The 22382-nt window shown below is 46.6% G+C and overlaps 2 protein-coding genes across 3 annotated transcripts; one reads left to right on the top strand and one right to left on the bottom strand.

Annotated features, from left to right (window-relative positions):
* Positions 1 to 9603: 9603 nt before the first annotated feature.
* On the bottom strand, positions 9604 to 10503 carry LOC149354126 (E3 ubiquitin-protein ligase SIAH1-like). The gene has a single exon (XM_089575936.1). It carries the CDS (start codon positions 10501 to 10503, stop codon positions 9604 to 9606), a length of 900 nt encoding a protein of 299 aa, XP_089432062.1.
* A 9807-nt stretch (positions 10504 to 20310) lies between these two features.
* Positions 20311 to 22004, top strand: LOC149354125 (uncharacterized). Of its 2 annotated transcripts, XM_089577460.1 has the most exons (4): positions 20311 to 20393; positions 20887 to 20995; positions 21229 to 21333; positions 21641 to 22004. In XM_089577460.1, exons 2-4 carry the CDS (start codon positions 20917 to 20919, stop codon positions 21883 to 21885), a joined length of 429 nt encoding a protein of 142 aa, XP_089433586.1. In that variant the 5' UTR covers positions 20311 to 20393; positions 20887 to 20916; the 3' UTR covers positions 21886 to 22004. The 2 variants fall into 2 exon arrangements, with proteins under 2 accessions (XP_089433586.1, XP_089433587.1); XM_089577461.1 differs by lacking the exon at positions 20311 to 20393 and having other exon boundaries at positions 20791 to 20995.
* The last annotated feature ends 378 nt before the right edge of the window (positions 22005 to 22382 follow it).

The following is a 22382-nucleotide window of genomic DNA, read 5'->3' as shown; positions in this document are numbered from 1 at the left end:
CGGTTGGATCGCCTGAATGCTTGTTTTTGCATCCGCTGAAGGCTTCGCCGGATGTTTTTTTATTGTTATTTTCTAAAAAGGAAAGGTTTAATGCTCCTGAGGCAACGAAAGTCGTTGTCGTATTGTGTACATGCATGCACAGACCGCTGTAAAACGCTCACGCGCACATCGTAGACATTTGTTTACAAACATTAAACGGTGCTTAGGAGCATAAAATATTTTCTACCGGTTTGTTAAACGCAGAAGGGCGACAAGAATAAATATACACACAAATGTTAACTATCATGGTAGCAGTACCATGCATCAAGAAGCCTTTGCTAGCTGGTGCGAAATCGTTTCGAATGATTCCGCGATATATTTGCCATAACGCGTGCATGGCAACGCGCTCGTACTACACGAAGTTCATAGTTATGTTGGCCTCACATCTAAAATTGTGCTAAGCTCCACTCTCAATATGCGGACATGAGAATGCTCGAGGTCTCGTTGGTGGTAAGTAAACACATTCACTCTGAGCGCTGGCCTGCGGAGTGGTACTTTGTGGCATGGACCGCGAGGAAGTGACAACTACCCAGCACAGCAGCCATTACGCAAATGCTTGATTCCGAATATCGCCCACAAAAGCCGCGCTACTTTCAGCGAAGTTCAACTGTAGCACCGAGATTTCATGCATTACTTGTACTGATGGTAAGCGTTGCCCGTTCGCACGGCTGTACACTGCACATTCTATAGTAGCGGTATCCAGGAGTGTAAGTCGTCCTTCTTTTTCGTTCCTAATTCGGCCTCGGGTGCTCCAGTTACTAATGGCCACACACATTAATTTACGAGCATTGGGGTCTCGCTACACTCGCAGAAGCAACTGCACAGCAACTGAATGCACAAAGTGACGGTTTCGGTGGCGGAACGGCTTGTTCATGCGGCTATGTTGTGCACTTACACTCACAGATTTTTCAGGATCGAAACCTTTCTTTCTGTATTGGCTATCTAGCGCTGGTGAACGTGTTTGATGCGTTCGCCCGTTCGAAAATAGTTCATGGCGAACGGGCGCGAACAAGGGCAGTATACGTCCTTGTGCAGTTCGATCCCGTGAAGCTCGTAAACGATCGCATCCCGCACCTTTAAATCTGTCTCAATTCTTGCAATTCACAACACAGCACGCATCTTCCCTGCATTCTTATATCTTCGTAGAAAGAATACATTCGGCAGCCACCCGCGATATTTCCACAGCTGCGTTTGCTGCATACACGCCGGCGACTTGCGAGGTCCCTAATGGTGCCGTGTTCCGAAATGGCCTGTGCGCCACCTGGTCTTAAACGGAAGAACTGCGCGCTGTATACGGTCTACAGCGGTGGAGGTGTTCCGCAAGGAAGCACAGGAGAGCGGATTCTATTCTTGGCTACGGAAGCATTTTGATGCAGGCGAAATGCGGAAACGCCCTGGAGGTTTCTGTGCAGGTTAAAACCCCAATTGGCAGAAGTTAACCATGTTCTCTACACGGCGGGCATCATCTCAAAGCGTCGGCGCTTTAAACTGCTCAAGAAATGTCTGAATATACGCGCAAACTCTTTGGCCAAAATCTTAGAGCATGCGCGTTGCATCCTACCGTTTATATTGAAAGGTCGGTAGAGTAAACTATATATATGCTCTCACCACTCGTGCGGATGAGTGAAAACACTTCTCAGTGAACGCATTTCGATAAAGAGCTCAGAAGGATCGCAGGGTCGCGTCCTCGCTGCTGTTCCACCCACCCATGCAGTCACAGCAAGTATAAAACACGAAGTCAGCCAAAATCATTCGGTGCCGATAACAGTTACACTCCTTCTGTGCCTTGCTGCTCTTAACAAAGTGCGGCACCGAAAGATAGCGCCACACCTGCATTACGGCGATTACGGCCGCCGGCGTTCGGACACTAGACAAACCACCATCATGTGGCGCCATCTGTCAGCTTTCGAGAGAAGCACAGGGCGCAGCGAACAAGATCTGGTTGCGCCACCGGGCGCATTTTAGCACCTAAATAAATTCTTACACCATGCTTCGGGCTTAAAGCACCACACCGGTTGTTTTACAACGGCAACCGCAGCTTAGCAGTCACAGACAGCTTCACCTCAACGAGCTCAGGTACAAGGTTCCGAGGGGTGGGGATAGGAGCAAAAGATTTTGACACCTTATTACTGACTCTTTCCTGGTGACAGTCCTGCAATGCGCAGAATTACGAGTACAGTAGCTCGGGCTTTGTGTATTAAGGCGGAAGCCTTTAATGCCTCATCGTTGAAAGCAGGAGCTGTCAACAGAAATGTCACGCTTTTCAATTGGTCGAAACGGTCGTGACGTCATAGAGCGCGAATTTCAAACGGGGCCAATTGTACTTTGGCTACTAACCATGCAACCAATTAAAGTAATCGTTTAGTGATGCTCCAAGTAAGTTAGACTGAGTTTAATTAATTCCCTACTTAAAACAATTAGTCAAACCTTTCTAGTCAGACCAGATAAATAAATAAAACCCAGTAAGAAATTTGCTGAGCTTGGGAATCGAACCCCGGTCTCCGGAGTGCGAGTCGAGCACGCTACCACTCCGCCATGCCAGCTCGATGGTTTGGAATGAACAAAGGTGCGTCTAGGCCCATCTTCCTCCCTTCCCGTTACGGCGAGGTTTAGGTGTCCACCGAGATATGAGAGACAGATACAGTTCCTTTCCTCAAAAACCAATTCACTGACGAGCAAGGCGTATTTGTCCGCGTTTCAGATTGACCCAAGTTGTCGTGAAGTCACCGCGCGCGAAATTGGACGGGTGTCGACCGAAATATGCGAGATAGTTACTGCGCAACTTCCTTTCCTCAAATACAATTTTCGACTAGTTTCTACTGCGATATGTGAGACATTTAATAAGTAATTTCCTTTCCTCAAATACAATTTTCATTTTGTTCATTACGGCCCCTCTTCCTTCTTTCACTCACACTTCCTCCCTTCCTGTACGGTGCGGCTCAGGTGTCCACCGAGATGACAGAGAATTACAGACCATTTCCTTTCCTCAAAAAGCATTGCGTTCGAAGGGCAACGCACCGCGCCGAACAGGTGGTGGCGTTCTTTGGACTCCGAGGCAGCGCTACAACACGCTGTCGCGTTCCACTCCTAAAGGCGAAGCTTAAGCGTCATTAATTGGCAGTTAATTAATGTACCAACAAAATGTGCAGTGAACAATCGCGTAGCAGAATGCAGCACTCAGGCTTTCGCCTTTCACTAGTTTAGCCGCTAAAGTTCCTCGTAATTTTTTCAGCTCAATGGCTTTCATGCTCACAGGACTAATTTAGGCATTATTGTGTAAGCGACACTTCGAGTACTATAGACACCAAATTTTTGCTTCCGTGTTTTCTTCTTTCAAATGATGCATGAGACATTAATATACATGGATCACAGCGTGATATTCGCTTACGACCACTAAACCACTAAAAAAGTTATAACTGAATTTCTTCTTGACAGTGTTTCAGTTTCATCAATCGAGCGGTGGCTGTGACGTGTAGTTGAACTTTAGGTAACGCAAGGGGGGAAAAAAACAGCGATATAACCTCTGATACGCCGCTTCCTGTTATTCCAGCTCTTGAAGCAGGCTGGTCTAAGATATGTGGGGACTTAAATCTACGTAACAGAGTTTATACTGCAAGTTTTTACTGTCTCACGTGACCTCAACGTCAACTATACGTCACAGCCATCATTAGGTTGATGAAACCAAAACAGCATGAGGAAACAAATTCAATTATAAATTATTTAGCTGCCGCGGTGGCTCAGTTACTGTGGCGTTCAGCTGCTGACTCGAAAGACGCGGGTTCGATCCCGGGTTCGAAGGTCGCATTTCGATGGAAGCGAAATGGTAGAGACCCGTGTGCATGGCGATATCAGCGCACGTTAAAGAACTCCGGGTGGTCGGAATTATCCGGAGTCCTCTACTACGGCGTCTCTCATAATTCTGAGTCGTTTTGCGACTTTAAGCCCCATAAGGAGTAAAAGCATAAACTATGAATTATATAGTGGTTGAAAGGCAACACCACGCCGTGTTGTCCTGTGGTGTTGTCCTACCGATTATGCCTTAAGCAGAAAAACTTGAAGTTAGTTGGTTAATAATTTAATCCGCCATTTTCTAAATCGGAGCGCTACCAGAAGAAAGACTGCGGTAGTAGCTTGTTGTGCTGGGGGTCATGATGGGCATGATTCAGGTCGAAGTTAAATATTCATTTTGTATTTGTAGATGGAAGATGCAAATAGACACTTGGCCAAGATCTTTTTACCAAGCGTCTCTCCTAAGTGCCTTTGTCAGCAGAGCACTAAAAAAAATAGGCCAGGCGAGCCGCCTCGCACCGACGGCAGCGGGTTGCACGCGCGGAGTCAAGAGTACCAGCCGTCTGTAGAACAGTTTACAGATCGTCGTGCTCTCTATCCCATCATTGTGTGCACGTCTCCATATTGATTCCGATCTTGAACCAGCCTGGTTAACATCACGTCTGCCAATAAAGTGCTTCGCCAGCATCTCCCGGGAATTCGGGGTGTTTCGCGCCGGCCATAGTACGAAGTGGGATGTGCATATTGTTCCGTCGTATAATCGAGGCCTTTAATGCGTTATCCCTTTGGGCGATTCGCCAGACTAGCGCGAATTCGTAACAAAATGCGCATAACGGGGGACACATAAGCGGGGTTCTACTGTAGTCATCGTTTATCATTAGAGCATTAGGAGACTGAAACTTTCGCATCTTGTGAACAATGACAGGAAAGGCATAACATGGTATGTGATGTTCTGCTTTGGGGTGTTAAGCGACATAGTGGAGGGCTCTGGATTATTTTCCAGGGCCCTGCACTATGGCGCCTATGAGTTTGGAAAGTTTGGGAAAAAAACTTCTTGCAAGCAATCTTCAAGGTAAATTGCAAGCCCAAGAAAAGAATGGTCTGTGTCAAAACGTGTAAGCTGCATGCGTGCTTATGTTATTGGATCTGCAAGTGATGTCCAGCTTAGTAACAACTTAGATGTTGATTGTATCTAGTTTAAAGGAGCATATGTCAGAAAATTTGAACAGTGTAATATATTTTTTTAGATTTGCCTCTTCGAGGCGCGTGCAATCAATATTTGTGGTTTGTACGGTTACATTTACAATTTTTGGACTTTTCTTTTTATACATGTTTTCCTGGGAGAATAGAAGGGTGGCTTGTTAGAATGCAGTGCGAACAGTACTGGTGAATTCTTTCAACACAACTGCATAGAAGTTCTACTCAGGCATGCAACCTAATGAAAGAATTCCAAAGTACAGTAAAAGCTTGTTAATCCGAATTCCGACGCCAACGCAGTCGAATTAACAAGATCGAACTAATGGAAGTGAACTGAATATGCAGTACACTGCGACCAGGAAGCAGTTGGGTAGCGACATTACACTCTTTTGGTCTAAAATATTCAGTCATCACTTTTTGTTTTTTTTTTCAGACCGCAACAGCCTTCATTCTGTTCACCCATATTTATTAGAGCACTTGCTGATGTAGTGAATGGCAGAGCGGCAGCAGCAGAGCGAGGGTTCTGTCCTGTGCGCGCCCAAAGCTTCATCGTCCTAGTGAGAAGTTAGGTGGTGACTGCAGTTTGAACTTATTGAACTGACTCTTCTTCGCATCCCAAACTGAAGAGGGTGGCAGCCAACAGCGCATCCCAAATTGCGGAGCAGAGGGCCGCACCAGAGTCGCAAATGGTGTGCAACCATCCCGCGACAGCCACTTTTTGGCCGAAACGATAGCGCGACCTGTGCGGCCTGCAGATTCACACCTGCAAGTCGCGATGCGAAGGTCGCACGTATGTTGCCAGATTTTGGAGCTTTCTGATCGCGGGTCGCAAAGTGTCAAGCCAATAAGCGTGCTTTCTGGCGATATCTTGTTTCGATAATGAACCAGAGCGGACCTCACCCATGGTTTCAAATTCTACTGAGGCGTTTTGGTGTGACAATTGGTGTGATGTAGACGCCCACGCCATGGGCCGCGCAGATGCACCCACTAAAACATACCAGCACCCGAACAGACGGACTCGCTCAGACAGCGAAAAATGGAGGAGGGAGCGGCTTCACGAGCACCTTGCTTGGGAAGGCTGGCCGCTTGGTGTTGCACTCCCTCCTATATGTTTTTTCGTTCGTGCTTCCAGAAGCCTACACTCCAGCGCCCCCAGTTATAGAAGTGGAACGCAGGAGCAGAATGAATTAGCGACGGCTACACAAAATTCAAAGAGGAAAGGGAGGGCAACAAATGTAACAGCGATATGTACAATATATGCTGTTAACACAAATTTGTTGCATCAAACTGATTGAACGCTATCATTTTTTGTTATCAGCCTGCAAGGAACTATACAGCAATACTAAGTGGGTACGTTCGAAGCGAGGAAGAGGTACTTCTTTGAGCCTCACTGGCCTCCATTGCATGGAGAGCAGTGGATGTTAAAAGCTGATCTAGTCGTTCCTCAGTCGCGGAGTTTACGTCGTTAAAAAATTTGAGTGTGTGATAGCGGCTGGTGCTAATACGGCTGAGAAAACAGTGCCTAAACTTGAAAATGTGGTCACAACGATACCTTTAGGTCGGGAGACAAGATAAAGTACAAAAGTACAACGTGTTATTGCTTCTTCTAAGCGCGTGTTAAGGTTTCTAAGCACATGAGAAAATGTCTAAGTACATTGAGAACCGTTTGCAGAAAAATGGATTCTATTTCCGATTTGTCTTACTTGTTCCTCGCAGCCCACATTCACAAATATCACTATATTGACATGTGTTGAACAGGCTTGAAATATATAGGACCAAAATGGAGAGGACACTTAAGCTCCGCCTTAACGATATGACGTGATAGTGTAATGGGTTATTTCCCATAAACTGGTCTTTCTTACATTCATAAATCCACATTCATCATTCCTCATTCATTCAGAAATTCCTACTTTACATTCGTTAATCCCCATTCCTAGAGCGCAGTGGTGGTCGATGGGCTGACGGCAGGGCCAGGCTTGCTGCTGACTCGCAGCCCGGTGGCGGCGGCCACTTTACCTTTCATCCCCTGTGTTTGCTGCTACAGCGTCGGACCGATACGACGAGGCCCTGGCAGAGCTCAGAGATCGGTGGCCGCCCAGGTGACCACGTCGCAGAGCCAGCTCTGTGACCGGAGTTCCCGAGGCAGCAGGCGAACCCTTTCGCGACGGGGCCACGCCAACAGCGAGAAATCGGGAGGCCCGGCTGGCCCGGCGGTGCGCGCCGACGTTGCGAGAGCGCGCCCGGGAGGAGCGGTCTTGAAAAATGGCTGCTCGTCGCAAAACAAGGAGCGCTCGAGGTAGTGCCTACGTTCGAATCACCGAATGCTTAAAGAGGGTGGCAGGATGCTGTTGTTACTGTTGTTGTCCTCTAATTGATGATGATGATGATGTCCTCAGGCGGAATGACACATACCCACGACGGGGAATTGATGATGATGATGATGATGATGTCCTCGGGCTGAATGGCACATACCCACGGCGGGGGATTGGCCAGGGTGCATAGCGGATACAAACGCACTCATATACAGGGAATGGAGTATAATTAAATCTAAAAATTTGGGACGCAGAGCTAGAATTGGTACAATACAAAAAATACGGAGAAAGAAAAGTTGTGAATTCACATTCTAGCAGAGGAATCTACCAGATGAAATTATATAATCGTGAATAGAATCGAACAGTGGTTTCAGGGCATATCCCTTGGCGCTTGCCCCGAAGGATAAGAGAATCGGAATAGATAGAGGAAGCCAAAGCCGAGCGAGGGGGATCTCCAAGCAAATTATACGGAGAGCAGCGAGCCTCCGGCAGGAGAGGAAAAAATGTTCTATAGACTCAATTTCGCCACAAGACTCACAAAGGTTGGATATCGAAAGCCCCGATCGGCATAAATAAAGATTTAGCCGCGGTATCCTGCAGCGCAAAAGGGTCATGGACACCTCACATTGCCTCGAACTGCACATCCGCACACTCCAAGGAAATGCCAGGTGTTGAAAATCCGCTGCAGCGAGGAGAGGCTCATGGCTCAAGGTGTGGAAGCGCTGGAATCGCTGAAAGCGTGCTAGAGTCAAGTAAACAGTATTTGCGACGAAAGGGACAATAGGACCATCAAGGGCAGACTTTGGTAAAAAATCAGCCCTCTCATTAGGAACAATGCCACAGTGCCCAGGGACCCAGTGAAAGCGAAGTTCTGAAACATGTGGAGGAATAAAAAATTGAAGGGAACGGCTCATAGGAGTATCACTCGAGGTTACGAGCGCTGCCAAAACAGAAATGTTGTCTGAGAGTATAATAACCCGAGTGATACTGCAGGGAATCCTTATTAAGGCCAACTCAATGGCCAGAAACTCAGCTACAAAAATAGGGATATAGTCAGGGGCCCGAAATGAGTAGCTCCAATCAAGAGCCTTCGCGCACCCGTGCGCACGACCGGTTGTTCTTCTTCTTCATCCTCTTCTACTTCCTATTGTTCCTCCTTTCCGTAGTGGTGCTTGGGCATGAAATACAACTGAAGCACCTGGCGGCACTCGCACGAGCGAGCAATTTCCAAACAAGCCACGCCAAATAACACGGCGTGGAACAGAAAAGTGGATTGTTCTATAATTCGCCAAACCAAAAAAAAAAAAATCTTGCCAGCCTGCAGTTAATAAATCGGCCAGAGAACGAACGTGTTTCTGCGAGCCATTCATTCTTTCCTACATGGTGCGAGCTTATTCTCAATTTCTACGAACTAGTGGGGGCAATTTAAGTCCTCCATTTTTACATCGCCAGCCGTATCGCCCGCTTCAAATGGGAGCCGTCGGTACGCCTCATTTCAGTTAGTTGCTGCGCTGCGGCGCTACCGAGGTACACTAGGTAGCGCTGCTTGCGCATGGCACGTGGTAGCAATGACGGTCCTTCTCCTGCACTACGTGCCAGCTTCTTTCTTTCTACCCCTTCTTACGTAACTCTCGCTTCATCCGCGGCGCCGCGCTTTTTCCAACGGCAATCGGCTGGAGCGGTAGCTTTGCCGGCCGTTTGCAGAGGTGAGCGGAGGCGTTCCAGCGTGTCTCAGGACGCGTTCGCGTCTTGAGACACGCTGGTTAGAGCGTACGAGTTTTGAGTCGAACTCTTCACTTTGCAGTGAAACACGAACCAGCTTTGCAGGCAGAGTGTTCGAAACTAGGTTGCGCCCGAAGCCGCGCAGCGGGGTTTGCGGAGCCTCCTCAAAGCGCACACTCCTGAAGAAGCCGGGCGCCGGGCCGCGGGTGGCTTGCACCCATTTTTGGCGGTGGGTGTCGGGCGATGGGTTTCGAACCAACCACCTCCCGCAGCTGAAGCGGACGCCCAGACCACTAGAATATTTCAGACCCTGTAGAATATTTCAAACTTTATCAAACAAGAACACAAAAGGGGTCACAGCGCTTCATCGCAACTAAAGATTTTTGTCCTCAGAGGTTTAAATATATACACAAAAACCAACAACACAGAACAATCACACTCGGGGACCAAACTTCTACTTAGATGGTCTCTCGCGTGTTTACAAGATACACATTTGTCAGTGGTGTTCCCAGATGACCGTCTCTTGTAAAGCACCGAGAGGCTGTCATGAAGCCTTCTGCCGCGGGCCGAAAGCCATGTAAATGCGCACGCCGATGTTCAAGTTGCTACCGTCTGCAAACATCTTGACGGTGTCCATTTCGAGGATGATTCCATTGCCGTTTTGCGTCGGGGCAATGCTATCGTGGACGCTGAGGACCATGGCGTCCAACGCTAGGCGCTGGCATCGGCTTCGGAGTTCGAAGCGGCAGACGAACTTCAGAGCCTCCCTCCGCGGGCCCACCAGCCGTACAGCGGCAAACAAACGATGCTGCATGGGCGGGAATCCGTGCTGGTAATTCCTAATCTGCACCACGAAGTGATGGCCGAAGCAAGATTGCAGGGCCACCCAACAGAAGGGCTCGGGACGGTTGAAACCATCCGCACACATCACAATGCGCTCTCCTTGAAATCTGGGGACAAACGTGTGTCTCTTCTCGATGTGAGAGATCAGTTCTTCAAGCGATCCCTCCCAGGCACAGGTGTCCGAACCCAGAACGCAAGGGTAGGGTTTGAAGTTGCAGAACAGTTCATGGTCTGTCTTCTGCAAGGAAGGGAGGTTCTCCGAACAGCCGTACAATTCGTACTTGCAGGGAAAGGACAAAAGCCGTGCCAACTTCTCCATGGCTCGGTTGCGGATTCTGCCCACTGGCTTCTTGCAGATGGAGCAACGACTCAGCCTGAGCAGGCAGTATGAGCACGTTATGTGGCCGTTCTTGCACTGGATGATGGGCGGTAGCGCGTAGTCCCGGCACACGGGACACTCGAACAGACTGACCAGGTAACTGGCGACGCTCTGCGCTGACGTTAGTGTCGTGGTGTTCGGGACTGGGTAAGACGTAGGTGGTCGCCCAGATGCCTCCGAACCGCCCTCCAGAACGCTTTTCTCGCACTGCACCTTCTTCATTATGTGACGTGTCGAAGAGTTGCTTGCGATGCCGCTTTTAGGATATAACACCAGGCCTAGGAGGGTACGGAGGTGGCGTACAACTTCTTTTGTTTCGTTCTTGTTGTTCTTCTGTGTTGCTTCACACTTTAGTGCCGCTGGTCACTGCTGACCCAGAGGTGGCGGTTGTTCTCCTAACAAATCCCAATGGCGCACACCGTCAACTTCTTCATCACAATTTTTTTTGTTCACTCTCGCACGTGATCAGTCAGCGCCATAATCTTCTTATTTCTCGTTCTGGCCAACCAAACGACAGAGTGGCTCAGTGGCTGAGGTTCAGCTCCCGAGATTGAAAATGTTGGATGACCAGCCGCTTCGGTCGTCTTCGATGTCGGCGACTTGGAACGGAGGTGTATTGCTCGGCAGTCGTCAGTCGGTCCTGAGTGCAACGGCTCGTACGAGTGTGTGCTGGACGATGAAAACGAAAGCAACCCACTGGCAACGAGCACAAAGTCATGCCTGGAAGCATTGCTGCTTGTGCGGCGAAAACAAATTCCTTGGCAAGCGTAAAGGAAGAACGGCAGCCTCGGCTTCGGGAGGTGGTGGGTTCGGCTCCCGCCGCCGGTCAGGTACCCATCGGGTTTTTCAAAATTGGTACAAGCGATGCCCCGGCCTGGTGCTCTGCTTCCTAGGGCTGCAATGATTGGCAAAGGAGCCTATGCCTTCAAATCCCGTCACTGTGTGCAAAGAGCCACAAGTTGGGCTTCTACCGCAGGAGGCGGATTTAGGGTTGCTTGACGGGGGAACTTATTTCTCATCCGTCAAGGCAACTGTTCGGTCTACGACCCTTTTCCCAAGCATCTCACCCTAGAAGAGCCGAGGCGGATGCTCTACCACAAGGCCACCGCAAGGCTTTCGCTCCGCTTGTCCCTCGAGGATCGCGGCTGGCATACTTGAGGCTAAAGAATGCAGCGCGAAAAGACAAGGACGCACGAAGAAGTGGACAGGACTGGCACTGTCCACTTCTTCGGGTGCGTTCCAATACTCTCGAGTATACGTCTACTTAGGCCATAGAGTTTCTTACTGTTACCTAGAGGGAAAGCTGGCAGCCCGTCTATGGGAGTTTGCATGGCGACCCCTCGAGACCACTTCAGCCACCATGGGCGCTCAAAGCATCATGGGGCGGTGAGCTACTTGTTGCGGAACTGCAACTTTTGATCAAAAAATAATAGAAAAATAAAGCTGTTTGATAACTACAAACGTCCTAGCATTCAATATCTTGTCTAATGATTGCAACAAACGAGCAGAAAAGGATTTAAGTGCAAAGTTTGCCCAAAATAAGAGACGACTCGCTCTCCTATTGGCCAAGTAAAGAACACTATAAAAACTAATATTGCGTAATTAACAGTAGCACTTTTAAAAGTAAATATGTTTTAAAAAAAAAATGTTGTTGCTTAAATACTATAAGAGGTTTTTTAATGGCATTTCGGAAAAGTGAAACCTTTTATTGGCGTCGTGTGTCGTCGCGTTTTCACTACTATGGCTTTTGCACACTGCGTTCGCGCGAAAGTCGTTTGCGCACACACGGACAGCGTTTTTGGTATGAAACATCTTAGTAATGACACTCCGTGTTCCTGAAAAACTACAACTGTCTCGCAACAAGTAGCTCACCGCCCCATGATGCTTTGGGCGTCCATGGTGGCTGAAGTGCAGCGCCGCCAGCTTTCCCTCTAGGTAATAGTAAGAAACTCTATGACTTAGACGTCTTGCCGGACAGCCGCCATTTTGAGACGCGTTCCATTTTTCACGAAGCCGTCCAAAAAGACTGCTTCGTCGAAGTCCACATCGATGCAGGCTAACTTCCTGTCTAAAGATGGCGGAGCAGTTGGTGCAGTCAGAGCTGAGTGAGCCGTGCTCTTGGCGGGCACTGGAGCCCGGAGACGCACCATCTTTCAAGTGTCAGTCATTCCGTTAAGTTGATTTTTATAAGAACTGGCGGAAAATAAAGCCGTCTTTGTGGACCTACGATTATATTTGTGAATCGCGCGAGAGGAAATCGTGCGGATGAGATCGTCTGCTATGCAGGTGAGATAGTCTGCTGAAGCGGTAGCGAGGAACGCACCATTATTTCAGAAAAAAAAACAATATAAGAACTAGCAAACTACTAACAGCGCGTTTTTAACTTGTTTTATTAAGAATTGTTAAGAATATAGGAGTGCAACTATTCACAAATGTTAGTTCAGTTTGTATGCCGCAAGGCGGCACGTGAAGTAGACACGTTCCAATATGCAGACATGTAGACGGCTTCCTAGACGTCACACTAGACGTCTTGTCGGACGTCTAAAGAATTGGAACGCACCCTTCGTTTGTCCTTGTCTTTTCGCGCTGCATTCTTTAACCATGATCACTGACCAACAAGCCCTAAAAGCCACTTTAATACTTGAGGCGCTGCTTGAGGGGTTCGCGCCACTAATTGCTGTTCCTTGCAAGACGAATAAAGCATTGTAAGTTACGTTCGTTTCTTTCGCGGCTCCATGGTTAACGAAAATTGTTTTGCGCGGATAAATTAAGCGGTCCGGGAAGCTGACGAGGCGTGCTCGCAGCAGCATTAAACTGGCACCGGTTTATTATGTGCAGTACGGCTGCTTGCTTCTTTCAGTTTTCTATGAAGTCTGGGAGATTTTGAGCTCATTGATGTGGAGTTGATGAACATCGGGCACAGACTGTTGAAAAGAGGAGGATGTTTATGTGCTTTTATTTACATATACTGACACCTATGTACAGGAATAGTATATATACGATACTTTGCATGTATCTGGGGCTATAAACACTACAACTTTGTATTTATAGCCATTTAACTTTATAAAATTTGTGTCTATTTGCTTGTGTACTCACAAGTATATTTACAGTCATAAGAAATTTGCATTGTAGCGCCACATTTGCACGCGCGAGGATGACAAAGCATCTCGTGCGCGAGCTGAACACAAGAACAAACGAAACAAAACATACCTAACGCCCGTGCGGAGTCCCCACTTCGTACGCCCTCATATGTTTGACTGCGCCCTCCTGCGGCGGCGAGCGACAACGACGGTAAGAGATTCGCTGACGCGGCGCCGAAAAAACGTTTCCTTGCGGTTCGGCCGTTACGGTGAGTGCCGCTGAACGCGTGCTGAAGCGAAGTTGATTTCTGTTTTGTATTGACTCGTTTTCTTCACGCCGATGTTTTAGATTTGCATAATTTTATTAGCGCCTGGCTGTGCACGGCGCAGCAGCTGATGCTCCTGCGCCATGCATTTGCGAATGGAGTTCACTTCTCACTTCTTAAAACAATCGCAGCTGCAGGTTGCCACTGACAGAAATATCGTTATCTAGTTGTCGTAAGGATGATAGCTTATCGTTAGGGGTGTGCGAATATTCGACATATATTCGAAAATTTCGAAAGTTTCGAATATATGTCGAATATTATATTTTTAGTATTCGAATTCGATTCGAAATCCAAGTATTCGTGTTCTTGCGAATATTCGACCCGACGCGAATATTCGTATCTAGCCGAATATTCATTGTGAGCGCCGGCGTTCATTTCGGTCCGCAAGCCCTATCGACAGAGACATAACAACATGGCGGAGCCCAGAGCAATGGGCATGGATGAAGGAAAATTTTTCCTTCCTCCAAGGGCCATGCCGTAGCTGACTGCGCTGGTGAGCTTTTTTGTGGCTATACCTGCGAAGCTGCTATAGTCAGAGCTGTGCATAAAGTACCTCGCAATACGTGCCAGGTCAGTGCCAAGTGAGAGGGCATTTTCTGTGGCTGGAGGAGTCGTTTCAGCTAGAAGGGAACTACTTCTGCCTGACCATGTGGAGCAGCTGGTTTTCCTTCACGACAACCTTTTCTGTTTATCCCAGCAACGCGCTTTTGTGCTGATGGCATGCTAGCCTTAATCAATGCTGTGTACTAGCCATCCTCTCTGCTATTTCCACTCTTCTAAGAATAATGTTCGAGACTGATACTTTTTGTACAGCCACACACACCTTTTGTGTTCATTTAATTATCGATAGTAGAACTGTGATGTTCTTAGGTGCTCAAATAAATGTTTTGTAGTGGTTAAATGCGTCTGTCCTTGATTATTCGATATTCGATTCGATATTCGGAATCAGGTATTCGTGTTCGATTCGTATTCGAAAAATTTGATATTCGCACACCCCTACTTATCGTGCAAAAAGTAGAGCTATGACTGCAAGCCTATTGCTACCTGGTAGTTTAAAAAAATGCTCTCTCGGAAAGATTTACCATGCCCTCTTTATTTCATTCTCCTATTTTCATCAGTGGACATGACTGAATCGCAAGCCAATATAGCATAATTTATTACTGACTACATTAGCCATCTGACTTCATATTTTTTTCAAATCCGCCTCAAGTATGAAGTAGCCACCTTTTTAACCAATCCAGAGTTTTACAGCGCAATCCTGGATGGCGACGGGTTGGCGCCGAGTTTTCTACTGAAGAGAAGCCTTCTACTGAACAGAAGCTATCACTTTAAAAATGTTCGCAGCCGCTGCCATGTGCAGATGCTAATACTCTAGCTCTGGCCAGCGTGCCTTCTTCCCACGGTCTACTTTTTATCTCAGCTTCATCGACCAGAGAGTACTTGTGGTTTTGGGCAAGTCTGATCATTTTTTTTGCCCATATCAAACTGCCTCCCTGCCTCCTGGTTCTCGCTAGTGCTCAAGTGTATATTCAACGGCATACATCTGGAACTTTGTACCGCAGCTCGTTCGCCTCATAGCAGCTTCATGTTGACCAAGGACACGACGCCATCGAAGCACGTTTCAGTGCATGAGATAAATCCAACAATGCGAATGGAAGTGACACTTATGGAACCGACACTGAAATCGAAAATTTGCAATAACATGGCCAAAGTGAACGTGGCAGCACTGCCATCATTGCATTTCATTCAGCTGTGGGAAGATACTATGCGATTTTATCCTAAAGGTAACATTAAAAAAAAATTAATTATTTTTCTTTTACACAAGGAATCTCTTTTCATGCAGAGTTACTGGGCATGGCGGAAGATGATGTGCAATAGGGCATATTTTTTCGTTGCATTAAGTACCGACACTGTATAAGATACACTCAGAAAAAATGAAAAAATGACGACTTATGCACTGGAAAATGTGGTAAGCTTCCAATGCTTATTCGAAACAGCGTCTTCTGCTGAATTCATGCTTTGCCATAAAAAATCGCACCCAGCAAATGTAGTTTCTTCTGACTGAACTTGGTGAACACGAACAGTGACTGAGTGCTGCAGAATAGAAATCAAGTACGACTGCATTATGATTACTAAATGAAAGCAAGAAAAGAACCCTGCATCTCAACATACAGGCTTGACGGGCTATTGGGAAATGTTTTCCAACATCTTAAGGCACAACACAAAGGACAAGAATAGCTAAAAGTGAATGCACTTTTCAGTAGATGAAATGCTTGTTGCAAGAAAGTACCTGTACCAGTGTCTCACTTGTGTTAAGTATGAAGCTGTATTTAATCACCCAATCTGTCAATTACCATGGGGCATGACTGCTTTTTGCAAAACTAAATGCCTTCTGTTCTCTTCTGTGAAGCTATATATAGGCACATGCATGTGCACGGAATGTTTACCTGCATGAGAGCCACATCTGAAGCTGTGTGCATTACGATGCAGGTGCGGCAATTACGGCATGAAAAGACTAAATGCATAATTTCTGCTCAATACGTGACACTGAAAGTTCTAGACAATTTCCTCTGCTCCCACACTGTTTCCTTACTAGAAATTGAACAGCCCTTCAAGGTGGTTGCTTCGTCTACAGATCTGCTTGCCAATATTAGCAGCCAAGTAACTCCACACGGTTCACTGTAACAGCGCTGATAATTTTGATTTGAAAATTTATTCTGCTGCTTGTGTACTCAGCTAAGCACGTGTCATAAAACCCTGGATGCCTTTCAAGGCATGGAGAGCAGCCTGAGCCGAGATATAAATTTTTGATCGACGTTGACAAGTCAAACTTTTGCTCAGGTTAGGCCCGAAGAAGACAAGCAAAATGCAGGCAATGATCTGCTTGCCAAGTAGTCCCAATTCTTGAACAATAATAGGGAACACTCTGACTCAGGTGTACAATAGGTTCGATGGATATACTCACCCAGATGGGCTTGGAAGCACCTTCGTCGCTGCTCCTCGACTGCGTCGGCCGCTTCCGTTTGGTCGAGTCTTCATCCTGGCCCAGTGTCGGAGGGTACACAACCTTGCCGTCCCTCTTGAGGGCTGTCGCCGGAATGGTGCTCTGCTGCGTCTTGAGCGGGTAGCAGGGCGTGAGGTGCGATGGATCATTGTGTTGCGCCGGTACAGCTCTCTGTACCGGCCCATTGGGTCTTCCTCCCTGCATGACAAGTCAGCTAGGGTGGTTTCCGAGAAGAGGTCCTGTTCCTGGTCGCAGCAGAAGCGCCTCTCTGCATGCAGAGCGAGGCAGCAGAGATTTAGGACGGAATTTTCAAAGTTTCTAATGAAAGAGAGCTCCCACGCTTTTCACTACACTTATTAACACGATAACATTAAGGTTCCCATTCAGCGGAGAGCCCGGCGGCACGCGAGAAATTGCGGCTTGGTCAAAAAGCTAGCGACTTCACACAAAGACCAGGACACTTAAAAAACGATTAAAACGTCAGCTTGTTTATGAATACAAAGTTGCAACATAACTCTAAGTTCATTATGACATGCAAGAATGCAAAGTAAATTTTCTGCACCGAAACGAAAATTCGGCCAAGTTGAGAATCGAAGCCATGTCCTTTGGATCGTGGGTAAGACACTTTACCCCTAGGCCACCGAGACAGGTTCATTCAACTCGGTTAAAGGGGGGCCTTCTTGTCCGACAGTGCCCGTGTCTGCGACGCACGGTACGCAAAGAGGACGCCAGGACGCTTTTGGTCGTACTGAAGAAACTCTACCTGTCAACACGTGGCTCGATACGAAAAACTTTTTTGTGCAATGTCCCTGATACAATTGAACATCGTTTTATAGACTGCAAAGAGGCGATTTTGTTTTGGGATGTGTTGCAGACGATGTTGCAGAAAATTTTCTCCTATATTAATACAGTGTACTCTTCCTTGTTGTTTCCCAACCTGACTCGAAACCCTATGATATGATCCTTCTCATTGGACTTCATTGCCTTTGGAAAACGCATGCAAGAGCGCAACGTCCAGCCTGTTGTTTCGGCCAGAATTCATTTTAGCCTACTGTTGCTGCAGGTAACGGACATTTACAAAGAATTGGACTTTTTACCGGAGTGGTTTACTCTGTTGATGCGCAGTATATCTGTGCCGGCCTTTTTGGTTCTGTTATGTTTCTGTCAGGTTTGTGCCATGTACCGCCTACCCAGGAGCTCTGTGAATAGCTTTTTTGTGTGTATACACACACCCAGATATATGCATACCGGCGGCATGTGGTTGTTTTTCTCCTGCTTTTCTAATCAATTATTTTTAAGCGATAACATATTTAGTTATATTTTCCATTGATCAACAGCACAAAATAAAAAAATAAAAAAATGAAAATCCCATGGGTTCCCTGGTTTATATGGCTGTTGGCTTGTCTCATATGTATAAGGAGCGCCTCATTCCCCCTTCCTTGTCTGCTTAATTGCTTAACGAGGGCCTTGGTTCTTGCAGCCTTGATGCCAAAGGAAGGATAAAAGGGTTCTCACACAGCTTCCACTCTCGCCTTTCGATAACGTTCCACGTCACACCAGCGGTAATTGAGAACGTACTAAGTCCGCCGCTTACGTACATGGGTGGCACAGATGAACACTCTCAAGGTTAGGCCAATTGTAACCATAAATGGCCCCGAAAGTAGATCTGACAGCAGGCGCCGTAGCTCAGTTGGTAGAGCACCGGACGCGTAATTCGGAGGTCGTTGGTTCGGCTCCCACTGACGGCAGGTGGTTTTTTTTCTCCTGCTTTTCTAATTAATTAACTTTAAGCGATAACATATATAGAAATATTCTCCATTGATAAACAGCACCAAATAAATAAATAAATAAAAATACCGGGTGTTCCTTCGTTTCTGTGGCTGTTGGCTTCTCTCTTCTATACAGGGTGTTTCACGTAACTTGAACCAAGGATTTAAAAAAAGCGGTAAACCACAGCTCGCTGAAACGAACGATAACATGTTTGCCATTATGTGGCGCTCCTCAGAATATTTTTTATATTCTTCTTAACTAGTCAATTAGCTAAGATGAAATATACAAATTTTAAAAGATTAATTTTAGTGCCAAGACCGTTACGTTAGGTTGTAGAGAAGGTTCAGAAACAACCGATCCAGTTGTTGGAGCATCGTATCTACGACGGGGTCCTTTTTTCCGGCATCTAAAGAAAGCCCGCGAAATATGAAAAAATCCCACGTTACTGCGCTCGAGCGCTACCATATCGCAGCGCTCCCAACGGCGTTTAGATAAAACGGAGCGTGCTCGCTGACCGTGGCGAAGTAAACGGCCGCCGCTCTTATCAGCGGCTTCACAGGGCTTGACAGAGATACGATGCTAGAATAAACTAGATCGATTGTTTCTAAACCTAACGCAACAATCTTGGCACTAAAATTAATATTTTAAAATTTGCATAATTCATCGTAGTTAATTTACTCCTTAAGAAGAATATAAAAAACATTCTCAGTAGCGCCACATTATGGGAAATATGTTATCGTTGGTTTCAGCGAGTTGCGGTGTACCGCTTTTTTGAATCCTTGGTTCAAGTTACGTGAAAAACCCTATACATGTATATATATATATATATATATATATATATATATATATATATATATATATATATATACAGGGTGTCCCAGCTAAAAGCAACCAATCTTTTAAAAAAGACGAAGTGTCCTAGCCCCGTGAGACCAACTGAGGATTGTTGCCAGTCGCGTGTCCTAGTCTGCGGTATTTTTTATTGTGCAAACGTAATTAATTAGCAGAGACTGATTAGCTAACTTTTTAATTATTGCCTTTAGGAAGAAAGGGTCAATGCAGGAATTGTAGATCCCATAGAAAAATAACCGGCTGCGGTGTTTCCAACCAAGTACCACTGATGCAGCTTTTTTTATTTGACTTAAAAGAAAGCCCGCGAAATACAAAAAGAAACACGTGATAAGGAAGCAGTTTCAGCGCTCCCAAACGACCGGTCAAGCAACGACATCTGCTTATGTTTGCAACGCTGCCCCGAACAGGGTTCGGCGTTTTGAGGTGGTGGCGAGATATGCAAGGTCTATTGAAATAGGTCGCGAATGCGGAGCCCGAATGCGGTCCAGAACCAAGTGCTAGCGACATCAAATTAGGGGTGGAACTAAAGCGCCAAAATGAAATGAGCGGACAAACACGACTAGAAGAGGAAAATAATTAGGACATATTTTGTGTTTCAAAAGCATTCAAAAACAATTGCAGTGATTCCTTTTTAAAATGTTTTAGTTGTGTGCATTTTGTTGAAAGTATAGCGCTTGCTTTGTAAAAATTTTAAGACAGCATTCGCTCAGAGCAGCGGCAATGGAAGCGGGACGATGCCAAGGTTGACGGTGCTCTGATGTAATACCCTGGTCATATCTTTTGACCATTCTGTTTGCTTTGGTTTGAAACTCGATTCTGCTAGTCCTACTTTATCCTCGTTGCTTGTTGCTCGAGTTCTTGGTGTGCATCGTTCGTGTACAGTTTCCGCTTTTCCCTTTTGTCAGCGCTTCTGTGTAGTTTCGTTCGGTTGGGTGCGGTTCTGTCGCTTTTGCCCCAAAAGGGCATCGTCTGTGGCCATGGGGCCCCCGTACGCAAAAAGAGGTGTGCGGTTGCACGATGTGCGAGCGATAACCTGTCTGGCGGCGTCACATTTCATCGCTTTCCCAAGGACGTGAGAAGGTAAGCTTTGTGTCTGCTGCCCCTGCATGTTTGTGCGGTCATGTCTTGTTTTGAGTGCAGTTAACTGCTTGAGTGCGCTTAGTGTATCGATGTTGCATGTGCACGATACACAGCCGTGAGCCGGTGCGCACTTTGAATGCATGCCGCTGTGTCATTAGAAAGTAATGAATGCTTAAAACAATTGAACTGCATTTTATACGTTCGTGTCCTCTTTAAACTGCGCCCGGACTCTTGTGTGGCAGTTTCATCAGTTGACGAATGCAATGCATGCCGCTATGTGACGAGTACGTAGTGCTGAAAACGATTGACGTGCATTTTTTACGTCTATCGTGTTTACTTTTAAACTATGCCCGGACTTTTCTGTGGCAGCTGCAAGAGTTGACGATGGCGCAACTGTAATGCCTCTCGTCTATAACGAACCCTGAAAGCATGTGTAAAGTTTACGTGTCCCGTGTACTGTCCCTCATTGTCTTGTCACGTTTGTCTCTAACAGATATTGGTACCGGCAATCTTGTGTAAGCTTATGGATGGCATGGCAGTTTCGCCTTCTGCACAGCCGTTGGTGGAGGCTTGCCCTGCTGCGTCTGCTGCTGCTTGTGGATGTAAGTGACATTACTGAGTAAGCAAAACAGTTACATTACATATAGAAGGGCGAAATATGGAATCCGTTTGTATCTGTATTCCAGTGACTTCTCTTCAGCATAGTACTGTCGGAAGTATGAAATATGTAAATCATTTATGTTGGTGTGCCCAGCGATTTGTTTTCAACGTGGTTTATTTGTTGTGGCTGTTCTGAAGATTGAAAGCCATCTTCCTTGTTGCTTTCTGTGTACAGGTGACCACACCTATGTGCTGCCTGGAAGGGATGAGAAATTGTTGGCGCCTGGGCAACTACTAGTGGAGGCTTGCACTGGCCCCCTCCACTGTTTTTGTGGTGAACGTTAGTACTGCTACCGATTCAAGGAAACTTTCGCGATGATGTTTTGCTCCTACAGTACTATTCCAAAAGTGAAATAATAATCATAGTATACAATGTTCCACAGCGCACTGGAGTAAGACGCTTAAAAAAACTGTGGAGATAGAACTTAGACATAGAACATAGACAAAGATAGAACTTAGAACTTAGACATTAATTGTTTCGATCAGGCATGGTTATTGAAATTAAATATTCTTTAGAGATGTGAATTTTATACCTGTATGTGGAAGATATGTGTTTCCTCTGATGGCTCTGATTTCTCATCTTGCAGCGTGCCATGCCCACCGTTGCAAGCACAAGCTACATGCGCTGAAATTGAAGGCGCGCCGGTTCCAGTACCAAAGCATGAGGCTGCAACGAAGGCTCCAACGAGAGCGTCAGATGAGGACTGTCGCCGAGATAGTGGAGGGCGTTCGTGCCCACGTTTTGCCAGCCTTCGCATCACTTGTTGAGGCTCAACTGCGAATGAGCCACATTAGCAGGTTTGCCCGCCGATGGTCCTCACAGAACAAGTAGTTTGCCATGGGCTTGTATTTCCATAGCCCAAAAGGGTACAGATACTGTAGAAGGCTTCTTAAGCTCCCATCTGTCAGGTCACTGCAGCTCTGGCTTCAACGTGTTCCACTGAGAGTTGGATTTTATCCGGAAGTTTTTGAGCTGCTAGAGCTGCTTGCAGGTTCTGCTGCACATACTTTATGAAATACACATCATGAAAGAGCTGTCATGCAACCTTTTAGCAGACAGGTTTCAATAGTAAAGATTAAGGTGCGAAAATTGCAAAGCCCTCGGCTCCATGATAAAACAGTGCAAACTCGATGGAAGCAGCCACGTGTTTTTTTTTTTGCCCCCAGGGCTACAGTTGCTGATCCCCTTTAGAGTTCCGTTTTCCAATGCTTCGATTCCCGTTTACAAGCTGACATTGGGCCAATAGGCCTTGTATGTGACCAAGGGAGTAGAACACTTCTACTTTCCAGGGCCTTGTAAGCCCCAAGAAACCATTAATAGATGCCAAT

Source organism: Amblyomma mixtum, chromosome 3 (assembly GCF_055824585.1).
Source record: "Amblyomma mixtum isolate Tamu chromosome 3, ASM5582458v1, whole genome shotgun sequence".
Classification (NCBI taxonomy): domain Eukaryota; kingdom Metazoa; phylum Arthropoda; class Arachnida; order Ixodida; family Ixodidae; genus Amblyomma; species Amblyomma mixtum.
This window is presented reverse-complemented; position numbering and strand designations above follow the sequence as displayed.